At 46.3% G+C, this 16,496-nt stretch overlaps 1 protein-coding gene across 2 annotated transcripts in view; it reads right to left on the bottom strand.

The window, feature by feature from the left end:
• Positions 1-16,496, bottom strand: part of DOCK4 (dedicator of cytokinesis 4) — a 1,300,588-nt gene that overhangs the window by 15,511 nt on the left and 1,268,581 nt on the right. For both annotated transcript variants that reach the window (XM_069228963.1, XM_069228964.1), the window contains one exon: positions 13,278-13,339. In XM_069228963.1, coding sequence (XP_069085064.1) covers positions 13,278-13,339 — 62 coding nt within the window. The remainder of the gene's footprint in view (positions 1-13,277; positions 13,340-16,496) is intronic.

Below are 16,496 nucleotides of genomic sequence, written 5' to 3'. Positions count from 1 at the left end.
GGCAGACCTCTGGTTCCCTGTCCCACGCCCATGTGGGATTACGTGTCTCCGGCCACTCAGCGGCTGAACAGCATGGGTTGCACGGTGGCTGGGATAGGGATGTGACGCGGAGACCCTTCCGTGGCCACCAAAGGGATGAAAGGCAGACTGTTGGGGGCGAGGGACAGTGGAAAGGCCGAAGGACTGAGCTGTAGCCCGGGAGTCCTTGAAACTCTCCAAAGCTGAGTCCGCCTTGTCTCCAAAGTGACGGGAGCCATCAAAGGTTATGTCCATAAGAGTCTGTTGGACATCCCCCGAAAAAACAGATGTACACAACCAGGCCTGGCGCCTCAAGGCCAAGGTCATCAGAACCGATCTACCTAGAGAGTTGGCCCTGTCCAGCCCACATCTGATTGTGAACTTTGCCGCATCTCTCCCATCAGTGACAGCTTGGAAGATGATAGCACGGGCCTCCTCCAGTATCTTTGGCAGAACTTGCGCGACCATATCCCACAGAGAGTGGATATAGTGGCCCAAAAGGTATGTAGTGTTTACAGACCGCAGCGCAAGACTGGAGGAAGAAAACATCTTCTTCCCAAATTGTTCTAGCCTTTTTAATTGCCTATCCGGTGCAGAAGGGAATGCGCCAGAGGAAGAGGATGCCTGGATGACAAAGCTCTCAGGCGTGGGGTGTTGGGACAGGAATTTCGGGTCATTCAGGGTGGGCCGATGGCAGAGTGCGACAGTCCTGTTCACAGGAGCCCCTGTGTTGTGTCTGGACTAAGTGCCCAATAGGACATTGGTGAGGGCTTCATTGAATGGCAGAAGAGGCTCAGAGATGGAAGCCCCTGGCTGAAGCACCTCCGTCAGGATCTTTGACCTGACCTGAACAGTAGGCAGCTCAAGGCCGAGGACCACAACCGCCCTACTGACCACAATAGAATAAATCGCTCCCTCCACCATAGCCATTGTTGGAGGAGACAGCATGCCCGTATCTGGAGAAGTTTCCAGGCCACTGGCCTCACCCAACTCCTGTGCCTAGTCCAAATTAGGGTCATCCTGGTATTCATAAGGGCCCAGGGACCACTCAAATCCTTCCACAAATTCAAACCCATCAGAAAAAGGGTCAGAATCCAACCTGGGGTGAATAGGCCCCATCGAAGACAGAGGCGGCGTCGGACCAACTCCGAGTGGTCGAGGATGAGGATTGGGTCGGGATCGGGGTCGATGGTGAGCACCACAGACGTCGGGAGGGTCGACAAACGATCCGAGAGCGGATCTGGAGGGACCGCGGTGGCTGGAGCTGAAGCCGCTGGCGTGGAACCCGAAGGCCCCCCGACCGAACCCCTTGGGCCCGTCGGAGTCGGCCTGCCCAAAAATGAGGTGCCGGGCCTCATAAAACTCTTTTAATTGGGCATGGGTCGCTCCGGCTCCCGGAAACTCAGGGAAGTGCAGAGTGGACCCAGAAGCAGGATCCGAAGATGGAAGCCTCGAGCATTGACGCTCCTTCCAAGTGACAAGGGGAAGTCAAAGGGTGATGCGACCTCTTCGACGACTTCTTATCTTGTCCCGAAAACTTTGAGAAAGAAGAATGGTGGTGGCTCCGCGAGCGGTCTTGAGACCTTCCCCTCGAGCGAGACCAGGACCTATGCGGAGTCAAGGCCTTCGGGTGCATGGCCTGGAATTCAGAGAATGACTTAAGGTCATGGTAGCGCTCCAGGCAATACAAACAGACCCGATGCGGATTCGTCACCGGCATCATGCGGTGACAGTCCACGCACAGTTTGAAACCGTTCTTCAGGGACATCCCAGACGCACCAAAAATCTCACTAAAAAAACTCGACAAAAGGGTCGAAGTCGGTCAAAGATACCAGGGTAGCTCTCTCCGGATCAGCACGTGGCATGGAAAGATAAGAACTTACGTCACTGCGTTGAGGTGGCATCTATGTACTACTCCCAACGTCATCACGGTGACTACAACGCCAACGGAGACGCCCGAAGCCACCTACAGATGCGCAAGGGTATTGCTCGAAGAAAAATCTCCGGCTCCAGTCTGACGCCTGGGGGGAAATTCTAAGGTAAGGAATCTGCAACTAGAAGTCTCTATTAGATATCAGAAATTACAGCCATGTGAGCAATGAGAAACTCTAAGAAGATCCTAAAACTGCTGCAAAGCACCAGAAATGTAAGGGCACTAACCTAGTGCCCGTGTAACCTCAGGTGCATTTCTAATCAGTCTTCCGGGGAGGGAGAAGATCCTGGGGGTCAGCACATCGTTATTTGATCAATGATCTATGGGGAGGAGGCATGTGTGGGGCCCCCTCCCCGAGCACCAGATCTCCCTTGGCTGCCCCCATCTTCCCGAGGACCAGTGCTTGCGCAATTGAGCCCCAAACTGCAATGCTGAGGAGGGATGGTTCACTTGGCTGGGATGTGAGTTTCTGTGACAGTAGGATACGTATTTTCTCGTAGTATAGTGAGAATCGTTTACCTCCCATTGTACATCAGCGCCACCTTGTGGCCTTTGATAAACTGTAGTCGGAGCTTATAGCAAAATGAGAAACTGGAACTACACAGTTTTACCGCACTTCAGGACATGGTTCTTTTGCGTGACAATCTCAGGCATTGCGGTAATGGGAGAAAATTACCAAAAATGTGTTATTCTAATGCGAGATGAGTGGCACTTGGCATGGCTTGTGTTTTTTATGCAGCATATAAAAAAATATTTTCCAGGCCAAACCCAGCCACTATATTTTAATTAAGCTAATGAATTGGTAAAAGAAATATGCAATGTATAAAGAAGTATAGTATTGGTAAATATACAAATATATTCATGACAAGGAAAAAGGAGAAGGCGCACGGACTATTTCATTTAGAAGTTGATCATGTTCCAGAAGACGCAAGAGTGTGCAGGGCTAAGATAAGAAAGGCGACCTTAGCGTAACCCTTGTTGTGCCCCCTCAAAGCCCATGGATCAAGTACACTGCTGCAGTGAGTTGACACAGCTACTCCTGCTAACCCCCGGCGATGACGTAATATTAACAGTTGTGTGAAAGCCGGAGTACACCGTGCAAGCATGTCAGTACAACCACAAAGGCGCGCTTCGTACCTGCAATAATGCAATGAACATACACAACACATGTACATGACTTGCACAAAAAGAAATTGCAGAAATACCAAATTATTTAAAACAAAAGGTGTTATCAATGAAAAAATAGGGATACCCATTTTATTTAGGTTCACTTGGGTTTGAAAAGAACACTAGGTGGAGTGGACAATCTAAGGCCAGGAACATCTATTCCATCTCTCCTCGCCCAATCAGAAGCTACCAGGATGATCTCAGTCCTGCCTTTTCCTCTTCAGATCTCAGGGTAGGAGAGGCAATAGTTGAAAGGAGGCCACTTTCCCCTTGTAGGATTAATGTATCTCAGAAAACCTTAGGCCACAGACTCAATATGCAGTAGTTTTGATCCTGTGTTATAGGTAGTAGCAAAAAGATCTACCCAAGACATGCCCACTCGACAAAGATGCCTTAAACTGCCACCAGGTGCAGACACCATTCATTGTGCGCCAAATGACAGCTGCTGAGCTCATTCACCCTGGCAGTTAGAGAACCCGCCAAATGATTAGCCATCAAAGAGATCTCTTAGAGTTTGAGCCACCACCAGCGTCTCAGCACTTTTTGGCATAGCGTCTATTACCCCACACTGCTACCCCACATTGCCCTGCTTATTTCAGTAGCAGATGGTGGCTGTATTGTCTATCAGGAGTTAGAGTGACCGTACCTTAATGGACGAGCAAAAAGCCTTTATGGCCAGAAAGATAGCTTGTAGCTCCAGAAAACTGATATGTGCCTCCCCTGAATCTCAAATAATGCATCTGTCACTACTGTGAGCTCTGGATAAGGCAGGGAACAAAGTCAGCAGCAGGTTAGGGTCGCATACACTAGCCCTTACTAAAGATACTGGGCTGCCACATCCGAGATACATGGGAATGGGAAATCAACTGAAAGCTTTAGTTAAAGAGACCAAGAAGCCGCAGGAGAGTCTGTACTGGAACATAGGGCAGACCCGAAAACATCAGCTTCCCCGACTCGCTGCCTGGATCGAAAGGCCTTAAAAGCCATCTTGTCCATGATGCCCAATGAAATAAATCTTCTTTGTAGGGTGCATTTGGGAGTTCATTGATGGAGAACCCTTAGACAACAATAAATGATTTTCATGCGCGAAGCACCTGTGGAGCTAAGGCCAACACATGCAGTTGGGACTAGCACAGCCCGGGTCACGTGTGTAGTCTAGGCAGACACTGCCAGGGGGTAGGGGTGGGCCAACCATGTAAGCCAGTTCCGAGTCATGCCCTCCCAGCCGAAGTTCAACTTGGTGCCCCAGCAGATCCCTGGACCCAAAGAAGTTCCAGAAGGACCTGGAATCATCCAAAACAGCTGCATTATTGCCTCTTTGAAGGCCTCCACGTATTGCAGTTTATATCGGGCCACATGAAGGCCAGTTTAGGATGGTGGGGTTGGGCCCTTCAAGTACTGACCCTGCAATTTCTGCCCAGAGTGGCAGAGGCAAGAATCCCGTTTGGATCAGTCTTCCAACTTCGGCTTTGAGGATAATAATTTGGGGTGAGATCAAGACCTGGAGCGAGACAGGGACCTCGAGCTACAGCAGGCTCAGGACATAGAGCGTGACCTGCTTTTTTTGCTTGGACTAGGTGACATACAGCTTCACCACACACATCCTAATGGCCTCAAGGTGCATCAAGAATCATTTGCTGTACGATTCCAAGTGATGCCAGGATCCGAAGACAGACATAGTTCTTGTCAACGACCCACATTTATTTCCTGCAGTCGCAACAGTTTCAAGCCTATAGTCTTTTGGCGAGACATTTCCCAAGCACACACTCAAGGAAGAAAATTTCAGGGTTGGTAGGAGACAGGCCAAAGATTGGGAGCAGAGCATCAAAGGACACAGAAAGAAAGGAAGCGATATCAGAGGTGGGCCTTTAACTGCTCACATGCTGTCACGTATAAAGGCAGTGCAATACCATCAAAGAGCCTGAGGACATCACCTAGGTGCAGGAACAATTGCTGGGAAAGCTTTAGATCCAGTCTGGCACCTACAGGTCGCAGACAAATGGTCATGTTAGGCCCCTATTCCTCTACAAAAATAACAGTAACCTCAGGAGTTTCACAAGGCTCATCGTTGAGCCCTGTTTAATTCAACATCTATATGGCCCCTCTAATTTCTCAGATTTAGTCTTTCGGAAGAGACACCATTTTGAATGCTAACGATACCCAGCTGGTACAATAGCTGAACATGGTATCACTTAGATTGGAGTTGAACTTTAAAAATTGTTAAACTGCAGTTATTCCATGGATGGAAGAAAACCATCTGAAATGCAACAATGAAAAAACTGAGATTATGCAGTTGGGTAAGTCTAATATTTTTGCCCCAACCGAATGGGGTCCAGATTCAGCCCCTTCTCCTCCAGCCACTGTAAAAGTGGTTAGGAATTGGGAGTAAACTTTGACTCCAAAACTGTCTTTCAACCACAGGCTCTTGCTGTCACAGACACAAGCTTCAATTTAATAAATCTCTAAAGAGATGTTTTGACTTTGTGCCTCTGACAGTCAGAAAGACGGCTGACTGTGTATTCATAACCTCCAGGCTGGATTACTGTGACAGTCTCTATGCTGGATCCTCAAAACAGACGGTGAAGAAACCCTAACTCATCCAGCATGCAGCTGCCAAACACGTCCTTAAATTATCAAGAAGATCATCTGCATAGGCAGCTTTAAAAATATTGCAGTGGCTGCCAGTGCATAAAAGGTCCTTTTTAAAATAATGTTGAGGACCTTCAGAGCCTTTAAAGCAACTGGACTAAAATGTTTAACATCAAGGTTCACCCATTATATTCCGAGTAGAAGCCTGATGTCCTCCCAGGCAAATTTGGTCAAGCCTGTTTCTTTTAGATTAAGAACCAGAGGGGGCAAATCCTTTGTTTTAGGTACTAATGCCTGAAACTATCTCCCTACCCACTTAAGGTTCATTGATTCAGAAACTATTTTCAGAAAGCAGTTAAAACTTGGATCTTTGGAATGTCTGACACACTTTGCTATTCTCTTATTTTCAACGCTAATGATGCTCCTAGGTGTGATTTTCACACATTGACTAGAGTGGTATGTCTCTTTCCATCATAGCGCCAGGATGCTCCTTTGTGAGTGGCAGTTGCACTCTATAAATGCTCAAATCATTCATTCATTCACCCGAGGAATTCAAAAGGTGAGGAACCTGCGATTAGAGATATCCATTAGAATTCCAAACGACCTGGTTACTTACCTTCGCTAATGCTCCATATGCTGTATACTCAATCAAACAGCAGATTCCATACCTTTAGAATATCCCCTGGATGCCAGACTGGATCTGGAAGTTTTCCTAGCAGTGCTTCTGTGTGCCACCTAGTGGCACAGTGCAGCTCTGCATTGACTTTATATGCCCTGGAAGAGATGGAACGGAGCCACATTTAAGCACCACCCCTGCGCGATGATAACAGTTTTTTTGCTTGACTCTTTCTGCGTCCTCGGATAAGAAGCACAAAATAATTGGACAGGCCAGTGTGCAGCTCTCTTATTTAGGACCTTTTTAGGTGGTAAAGGGACCACCAGAAGGCAGGAGGGAAGGTAGTGTCCACAAGAAAATAAGTTACTGAAAGTAACGCATTCTTCTAATGGCTACTTCTAACCACAGATTTATCACATTTAGAATAAAGACCAAAGCAGTACCTCTTGAGATGGAGAATCTGTGGTGGGGGCACAAACCAAAATGTCCTGACAGACCAACGCAGTAGTAGCAGCCTCAACACTAGTGGAATGGGCTCTAACCCTTCTGGAGGCTATTTTGTGGCAAATGTATAGCCAATCTTAATGCAAAGGACTATTCACCTTGACAGTGTCAATTTCTGCACAGCTTTTCTTTTTTTACCCCAAAGACCCCCACAAAAAGTTGGTCATCAATGCCGTGGTAGAGGGGGGCTGCAGAGAGAGAATCTGGAGCACACACAAGCGACAAGCTGAAGTGATCGCAGTGAGGAAGACAGCTTGAAGGGTCGAAAGATGCAACAAGCAGCTGGGAATTGGCTCGAAGGGGTGAGAAATATCAAGGCCAAATTAGGATCCTAAAGTTGCTTCTGAAACTGGGCAGGAGGGTGCATGGGTCCAACTTTTAATAAATCACATCACAACAGGTATATTAAACAAGAACAGTTGGTCAGGTAAATGCAAGAAGGTTAAAAAAGCCAACAAATAATGTTTATCAGTGCCCCTGCAAGACCTTCCTGGCCCTCAAAAAAATAAAAACAATTAAAACTATCTGACAATTTAACTTGCTCTGGGGGTGTTTTCTGGACTACATACCAGGCCACAAACTTGTCCCAGCACCTGCCATAAACAAACTTCATAGATGACCTCAGGTGGTAGATTGATACAGTCAACTGCCTTCACTCAATCGCCAGACATGGAGGTGTTGATTACACAGTTTCGAGTGTAGAACCCTGCCCTGCTCATGAAACAGAATATCCTCCCAAAGTGATAGCCTGATAGCAGGGCAGATGCTCATAAGTTCTGGGTATCACTCTCTCCGGAGCCACAAAGGTGACTTGGGCCCGATTGGTCCAGAATTTCTTCTGAACTCGGGGAAGGAAAGGCAGCAGCAGAAAGTTGAACAGGAGTCCCATGCTCCAGTCTAGTCTGAGTGTGTCACCAAAAGTAAGCATTCTGGTGAACTCCAATACGCAGACATTTTGACATTGCACATTCTTGCCGGTGACAAAAAGTTCAAGACAGGGATCTCCCCAATGTCAGAAAATGCCCTGTGCCACCTTGGAGTGCAACAGTCATTTCTGATCCACCAGACATTGCCGGCTTTGTTCACCCACCCCTGGCATTTAAATATCCAGCACCCTGATGCTCCATCCATCTTCAGAGGCAGAGATCCTCTTGGCACAGGACCCAGGACCTCACTCTTCCCTCCTCGTTACAGTACCACATGGCAGTGGTTTTTACATGAGAACCGGAACAAAATTTCACTTGAGGGACAGCAGAAACACCTACAATAGGCAAGCAGATGGCCTTCAGCTCCAACAGATTTGTGTGAAGCCAGGATTCTACTTAAGACTAGAGTCCTCTGATCTTCACCTCACTCAGATGGCCTCCCAAATGCAGCAGTGATGCACCTGTCACTACTTTCGGCTGTGGGTGGGAAAGGGAGAGGGGTCTGCTGCTGGGAAGTTTGCAATCGAGCCGCCACTGTTGCAGATCTTTTGCATTCTCCTCCGAAACCTGGAGCTCACACCTCTTCCAAAAAAATGTATAAGACCCCTCAGAGCTGCTCTGATGTGGGAGGAAGCTGTCGTGTATCAGAAAGACACAAGAGGGCATAGTCCTGATGGACAATCTGGAGGACCCATCTATTGGTTATGATAGAATACTACCCTGAGATAAAATGTTGTATCATGCATCCCACAGGGTGGGTGTGTGCTGCTAAGGGCAAACTAAAGTGGCTCATAGATTGATGTCACAGGGGGAGGAAGATCAGTGCCCCAGGTGACCTGCACGCTGTCTAACTGATCCCTGTCCCTAGCCACGAAAGGGCTGAGCTGAGGTGTAGGTGAGGTCTTGTGCTGTCTATATGCTGAACATCTAGAGTAGTCCCTGAAATACCAAAATAGATGAGGGAACTGTCTGGCATGGGTCAAAAGGCCTAAATAGAATAGCGTGGGCTCAGCTTTCCTTAAAGCACTCCATTATATCAGCTTTATTGCTAAAAGGCCAGAACCATCCAAAGGCATATTCATTAGGGATGCCTGCACATCATTAGAAAAGCCTATGGATCACATCCACATGAGGCAATGAAGCACCACACTAGTAACGACTGCTCGTACCAAACAGTCGGTAGTATCCAGGCCAGTCTGAAATATATTTTTGGCCACATCCTCACTGTTAGAAATTGGGTTTTTAGTTGGCAGTCAGGTTACCCCCTGTCCAAGCAAAAGCCCTCACTCTAGTCAGGGTAAGTCACACACAATCCAAGATTATCCTGTGCCCACCCTCTGGTAGCTCGGCACGAGCAGTCAGGCTTAACTTAGAAGGCAATGTGTGAAGTATTTGTGCAATAAATCATACAATACCACCATATAGCACCACAAAAATACACCACACAGAGTTTAGAAAAATATATAATATTTATCAGGATAATTGTAGTTCAAAACGAATAAAGTTGCAATGTGAATTTGTAGAGATACCACTGAAAAGTGATATAAAGTATCTTAAGTCTTTAAAAAGCAAACAAAGTCTCTTTCAAGCACAAAGTACCTGGTTTGGAGTGGAAAATCTCCTCAGAGGGTCACAGAAGAAGAGATACGTGGAAAAAGGGTGTGTGCGTCGATTTCTCCCCAGCACACACGGACTCGCATCGTTATTTTTCACGCGGGGAAGTCGTGCGTCGTTTTCCAGCGCGCGGACAGTCTCTTTCTGTGGATCGCGGGGATTACCAGATGTCCTGGGTCTGTGCGTGGATTTTCCTGCTTGTTTTCCGGCTTCGCATCGTTCTGCGGGGCTGCGCGTCGAAATTTCGATCTCACGACAGGCGTCGCGTCGATTTCTCCTCTGGAGGTCGGGCGGCGTTGTCCTTGCGAAGCCGTGCGTCGAAGTTACGGTCGTCCCGAAGGCGTCGCGTCGATCAGCATCGGTGTGCGGCATTTATCTCGCCGCGGAACAAGCTGTGCGTCGACAATTTCGGCGCACGGAGCGTCCAAGTGAAAAAGAGAAGTCTTTTTGGTCCTGAGACTTCAGGGAACAGGAGGCAAGCTCTATCCAAGCCCTTGGAGAGCACTTTCACAGCCAGACAAGAGTTCAGCAAGGCAGCAGGCCAACAGCAAGGCAGCAGTCCTTTGTAGAAAGCAGACAGGTGAGTCCTTTGAGCAGCCAGGCAGTTCTTCTTGGCAGGATGTAGTTTCTGGTTCAGGTTTCTTCTCCAGCAAGTGTCTGATGAGGTAGGGCAGAGGCCCTGTTTTATACCCAAATGTGCCTTTGAAGTGGGGGAGACTTCAAAGAGTGGCTAAGAAGTGCACCAGGTCCCCTTTCAGTTCAATCCTGTCTGCCAGGGTCCCAGTAGGGGGTGTGGCAGTCCTTTGTGTGAGAGCAGGCCCTCCACCCTCCCAGCCCAGGAAGACCCATTCAAAATGCAGATGTATGCAAGTGAGGCTGAGTACCCTGTGTTTGGGGTGTGTCTGAGTGAATGCACAAGGAGCTGTCAACTAAGCCCAGCCAGACGTGGATTGTAAGGCACAGAAAGATTTAAGTGCAAAGAAATGCTCACTTTCTAAAAGTGGCATTTCTAGAATAGTAATATTAAATCCAACTTCACCAGTCAGCAGGATTTTATATTACCATTCTGGCCATACTAAATATGACCTTCCTACTCTTTTCAGATCAGCAGATACCACTACAATACTGTATGAGGGCAGCCCCAATGTTAGCCTATGAAGGGAGCAGGCCTCACAGTAGTGCAAAAACGAATTTAGGAGTTTTACACTACCAGGACATGTAAACTACACAGGTCCCTTTCCTGCCTTTCACCCACACAGCACCCTGCTCTAGGGGTTACCTAGGTCACACATTAGAGGTGACTTATATGTGGAGAAAGGGGAGGTGTAGGCTTGGCAAGTACTTTTAAATGCCAAGTCGAGGTGACAGTGAAACTACACACACAGGCCTTGCAGTGGCAGGCCTGAGACAAGGAAAAGGGGCTACTTAAGTGGTTGGCACAACCAGTGCTGCAGGCCCACTAGTAGCATTTAATCTACAGGCCCTAGGCACAGAGAGTGCACATTACTAGGGACTTATAATTAAATTAAATAGTCCAATCAGGTATGATTCAAGGTTACCATGTTTTAAGGGAGAGAGCATATGCACTTTAGCACTGGTTAGCAGTGGTAAAGTGCGCAGAGTCTAAAAGCCAGCAAAAACAGTGTCCAAAAAGTGGCTGGAGGCAGGCAAAAAGTTAGGGGTGACAACCCTAAGGCTGTCAGGTTTAACACTCACCATACTGAATGGTTTGAGATAAAGAGGACCTGGACTTTTGCGGGTCCACCAGCAACATCTTGATGGCTTTGTGCCAGCGGTCATGTGTATAACAGCCTAGAAAACAACTGCCAATGACCAACCTCAAGGCAAGTCTGGCTGAGGAGAACAGCCATTACTCAAATTTGTCAACAATTTAGAGCAGGACTTGCGTAGCTTCTTTTGACGTCTGATGAAAAAACAGCTTTGCAGCATGGTCTTGAATTGTTTTTGGATGCATGTGGGCACATTCCACACAAGACTTGGAGAGGAGCCTCGAGCCCAAACACCAGAGGCACACCTTGTGCGGGTCCATCATCTACAACTGTTTATGACAGTCATGGCATGGCTTAAATCCTGCAGTTTTAGGAGAGGACATTGTCCCTTTGCACATTAGACTTCACATTGAAGAAATTGTCAAAGTGACAAAAAAGGAGTGGAGCTCATGATCCACGTTCAAATGTGCAGAAAGAATAGAACTGACAGCAGGGCTTATATGCGGCTCCGCATTAGCACTTCAGGGCAGAACAAAGTCAATGCAGAGCTGCATGGTGCAATTTAGTGGAGCGTGGGAGCATTACTATGAAAACTTCCAGATCCAGTCTGCTGCCTCACGGATATTTTAAAAGTGAGAAATCTGCGGTTAGAAGCATTCATCAGAATATGTAAAAATGCATGCCAGTAGATTAGACTTCACCAAATGCCATTTTGTTTCGTGTCCTCTAAGCTGTGGTGATGTACCAATGCTTTTTCACACTGATTCTGTACTGACCTACCTGGATTAAATGCATGCATTTGTATTTAGGTGTATGTTGAATACAACATGTTATGTGTATTTCAAATGTTGAGGTAATGCACAAATTCTCGAGCTTCCAAAAAACAGTTTGTTTTCACAAAGGAATAGGCGTTTAAATTGTATTTGTAAGTCAGATCAATATGGTAAATCACAGACAGAGAGAGAAAACATTTGCTATGTTAATTACCATGGAATCCAGACACTATTATAACATTTGTGGTGACTCGTATGTGAGCTTGGCACCGTGTGACAAAATACAATTTCGTATCGACACCATGTTTGCAACACTCAGCTCACTAGAGCCTCGGTAACGGTTTTTTTGTTTGTCAGGTTGGTTGCAAGACATCCGATGTGTTGTGGACGCGGCATATAAATAGAGCAATATCAGAAAAGTTGTTTTCCTAATATATTTTTTTTAAGTAAGCACTTCTTAACAATTTTATCACTTTAGATTTGTTCATGAAGTGATGGAATGATGCGGCAGCAACTTAGATACCGTGACGGAGCCTTCTGCATTTAAATTGCCTAATGTCTTTTGAAGAGTGTTTTTCAGGAGTTCAGGGATTCACGAGTAGAGGCTCGGTCATCGCAAGGGCTTTTCGCTGCACAAAATCAACTTTTTTGTCAGACTAATACATAAGAATGGAATCACATTTTTCTCAGTTAGAAGCGTGATGTCTAATTTCGAGTCCCTTTCTTGACAACGGGAATCATAGTAGAGACGCAGGGATAACTGGTCCTCTCCCCATCAACTCCCCATCATGTTCCTTGCACAAACTACCAGGAGAAAAGCATGATATACCATCTCACAGACAATAGAATACCGAATGCAATTAAAGGACAACAGCCGAGTAAGAGGATGCATTACTCTTGAGCTCTGATAGTTAATGAATGCTTGTGGTTAAAGATGTCAGTGGAATTACGTGCAGAGTGGGCAAGAGAAAACACAGGAAGAAAATAAACCGTGCACACAAGGAACAATAAACAACATCAAAATCTAATATGTTAAGTTCACAAAAAGCATAAAAACAATAGCTCAGGTGCTAAACGCTTCGACAAAAACGTCGCAAAATCGTTCAAAAAAGAAAGTTAAGCTTGAAGGCAATCATGATTTAATCACCATGAATTAATAAAAAATTCCATGAATTCATGCTTTTCTAAAAGCCATTTAAAAAATCTAAGCTGCCAATTCCTGGTGCCTCAACAGTTTAAGTCTTTCACTATTGATCAGCCTGATGGTCTTTTACATTTTCTTAAAGTCTGGCTTAAATATATTTGTTTTCCATGAACTGCACGTTTGCTTCCTGTACATTCTTCATATTGGGCCACACACACGTTGCTCATGTACACAATAAAAAAGACCAATTGTTTATACCGTACCTTCAAGGGGGACCTTCCCATAGGTGAAGGAGATATAGAGGCTATGTTTCTGTTAGGTGAAGCTGAAAGGCAAAACAGACAAATGCAGAGCGTTTAAGCAGCTGTAGAGCTTAGAAGAAATATGTGTTGTTTACTTATTAGAAGGTAACAGAATATCAAAAACCCAAATGACCTAACTAAGATCATTGTGTACACAGACTGCACACATGGCACACGCATCTTCTACTCCACTGCAGGAAAGTGCATTGATCACAGTGCACTGACTCGAGCGATCTCAAAATAGTGATGAGATTCAGATACAAATTGAAAAAAGAAAGATACAATTAAAATAAAGGGGGTATATGCTTCCCAGTGGTTAGCAACAGCAAACTAAATTACTAAGTGAAATAAACTGTGATAAAACAAGTGTTTTTACATTTAAAAACCTGCTAGCAAAGAAAATAAGCACACACACTGGAAGCTCTGTGCTTGTGATTTCTCCATTTCTAATTCATAAACAGAATGTCTTGATTCTATGCAGAAATATATTGAGCGGAATGAGTGCTACTATTTTCCTCACTTCGGCCCCCATGCAGTATTTCCGGTCTCAAAATTCACATTACCAAACGTACTGGTAATTTCACAAAGAGGGAACCCTATGGTACTGTGGGTTTGCCCCAGCGCTAATACTGAGAACTGCCAAGGCAATCAGGATTTCTGCATATGGTAATTCACCCTTTTTCAGCTGGTTACTAATCTGAAGATTCCACCGGTTTTTTGGTGTAAAAATGTCTGGGGGAGAAACAGAGAGAATTCAGTATCCCCATGGGAGGTGCAATTAATAATTTATCAGAAACTTTGTTTCCGGTCCGATTGGGAATTCCTCCAACAATGCAAAAGAGGCCTGACTATTTTCATATTTGTTTTAAATTAACGAATACGTTACTTACCTTTGGTAACAAATTATCTGGTAGAAACATATTTCAGTTGCAGATTTCTTACCCTACAATTTCCCCCAGGCGTCTGGATGTGTAGATTTTTCTTCGATCAGTACCCATGCGCACCGTTCGGTGGCGTCAGTCGACTCCGTGACCGTCGTTGGTGTCATTGTCACCAAATATGATTTAGCAGGTCGTACATAGGCGCCACGCCGGTGCGCTGACGTCAGTTTCTTTTCATGACTTTCATGCCAAAAGTGCGGAGCCATGAGAACACTGACTTTGGTGCGCCAGAACTAGGGCCCTGAAAGCAAGTCACTTTCCCTAGAATCAGTTCGCAGAGCAGGGGTGATGGGTAGGTCCGTATGGAATCTGCAACTACAATATGTCTATACCAGATAATTTGTTACATAAAGTAAGTAACTTGTACATCTTATAGAGAATTGTAGTTGCAGATTCCTTACCTTAGAATAGATACCCAAGCTGTACCATCCCAGGACTGAACGGCAAAGTACCTGTCCCTTCGGACCTAACTGTTCAGGCAGTAATGTTTGGTAAACGTGTGCAAGGACGCCCACATTGCTGCTTGACAGATGTCTAGGACTGGACCTCCACATGCTAACGCTGTGGTTGCAGCTATTGCTCTAGTAGAGTGAGCATGCAAGCCCTCCAGGGGGTTGCTTTTTAGCCAATGCATAACAGCATATAAAGCAGAGAACGACCTAACTAAAGATGGTTCTCTTCTGCACAGCCCGACCTTTCTTTGCACCCACATAACCCACAAATAGTCAATCAGCCACCCGGAACTCTTTGGTACGATCAAGATAGAACACCAATGCTCTTTTTGGGTCCAGGCAGTACAGTCTCTCCCCTCTTCCTTAGAAGGATGTGGGGGTGTGTAAAAAGTAGGCAAAGTGATGGATTGGCCCACATAAAAGGGCGTGACCACCTTAGGTAGAAAGAAAGCCCTGGTACGAAGCACCACCTTGTCAGGATGGATGGAGATGAAAGGTGGCTTTGAGGAAAGAGCCTGCTACTCACTCTGCCGGCAGAGGTGATGCCTACAAGGAAGACTGTTTTCAGAGTATGCAGGAGAAGTGGGCAGTTATGAAGTGGCTCAAAAGGAGCACACATAAAGTAAGCACTAAGTTCAAATGCCACTGGAGCATTATGAATGGAGAAGGAGGAAACAGATGGGTAAGACTCTTAAGAAATCTTCCAACAATGGGAGATTTAAACAGGGAGGGTTGGTCAGGCTATTGGAGGAAAGCCAAGATGGCAGACAAATAACCCTTGAGGGTGCCAAGAGCAGAACCTTGCTGGCCCTGAGAAAGAACAAACAAAAGGACCTCAGAAAGAGGGGCAAAAAGGGGGTCAACAGACTTGTCTGTATACCATGCTACAAATTAGTTCCAACTACAGGCATATACCGTTTTGGTGGAGGGATTCCTTGCTACCAAGATAACATTACAGACTTCGGGCAGAAGGTCAAAAGCTGTCAACTGCAGCCGCTCAATCTCCACGCAAGGAGGCGGAGACTGGACAGGTTCGGGTAGAAAACTATGTCTCGCTGCTGCGACAGAAGATCCTCCCGAAGGGTTAGTCTGATAGGAGGATCGATGGCCACGTTTAATAGCTTGGGATACCAGATTCTTCGTGCCCAGTCCGGAGCCACAAGAATGACATGAGCCCGGTCATTCTTGATCTTCTTGAGAACTCCGGGCAGAAGTGGTATTGGCGGAAAGGAGGCCAGAGTTCCACTCAAGATGAAAAGCGTCGCCAAGCGAGTGCCACCTTGGAAACTCCAACTTTCAAAACAGCTGACATTGCGCGTTCTCTGCGGAGGCAAACAGATCTAACCAAGGCTCTCCCCACTACTGAAAGAGACTATGCGCCACCACCAGAAAGAGACGCCACTTATAATCAACCAGGCATTGGCGGCTGTGTTCATCCCCTCTGGAGTTCAGAGAATCCATCAGATGTTGAACTACCAGGGATATGCCCTGATGTTCCAGCCATGTCCAGAGGCGCAGAGTCTCCTGACACAGGATCCACGACCCCACCCCACCTTGCTTCCTGTAGTACCCCATGGCAGGGGTGTTGTCCATGAACACCTGCACCACTATCCCTTTGAGAGAGGGACGGAATGCCTTCAATGCTAGCTTGATCAACCTGAGCTCCAAAATATTAATATGGAGCTCGGACTCCGCTGGAGACCAGACGCCTCTGACCTCCGACTCTCCCATGTGGCCAACCCATTCCTGGAGTGATGCATCTTTCACTATGGTTAGATCTGGTTGGG

This window comes from Pleurodeles waltl, chromosome 4_1, assembly GCF_031143425.1.
Source record: "Pleurodeles waltl isolate 20211129_DDA chromosome 4_1, aPleWal1.hap1.20221129, whole genome shotgun sequence".
In the NCBI taxonomy this organism is placed as follows: Eukaryota; Metazoa; Chordata; class Amphibia; order Caudata; family Salamandridae; genus Pleurodeles; species Pleurodeles waltl.
Note: the sequence above shows the minus strand (reverse complement) of the source record. Positions and strands in the feature narration are given on the sequence as shown.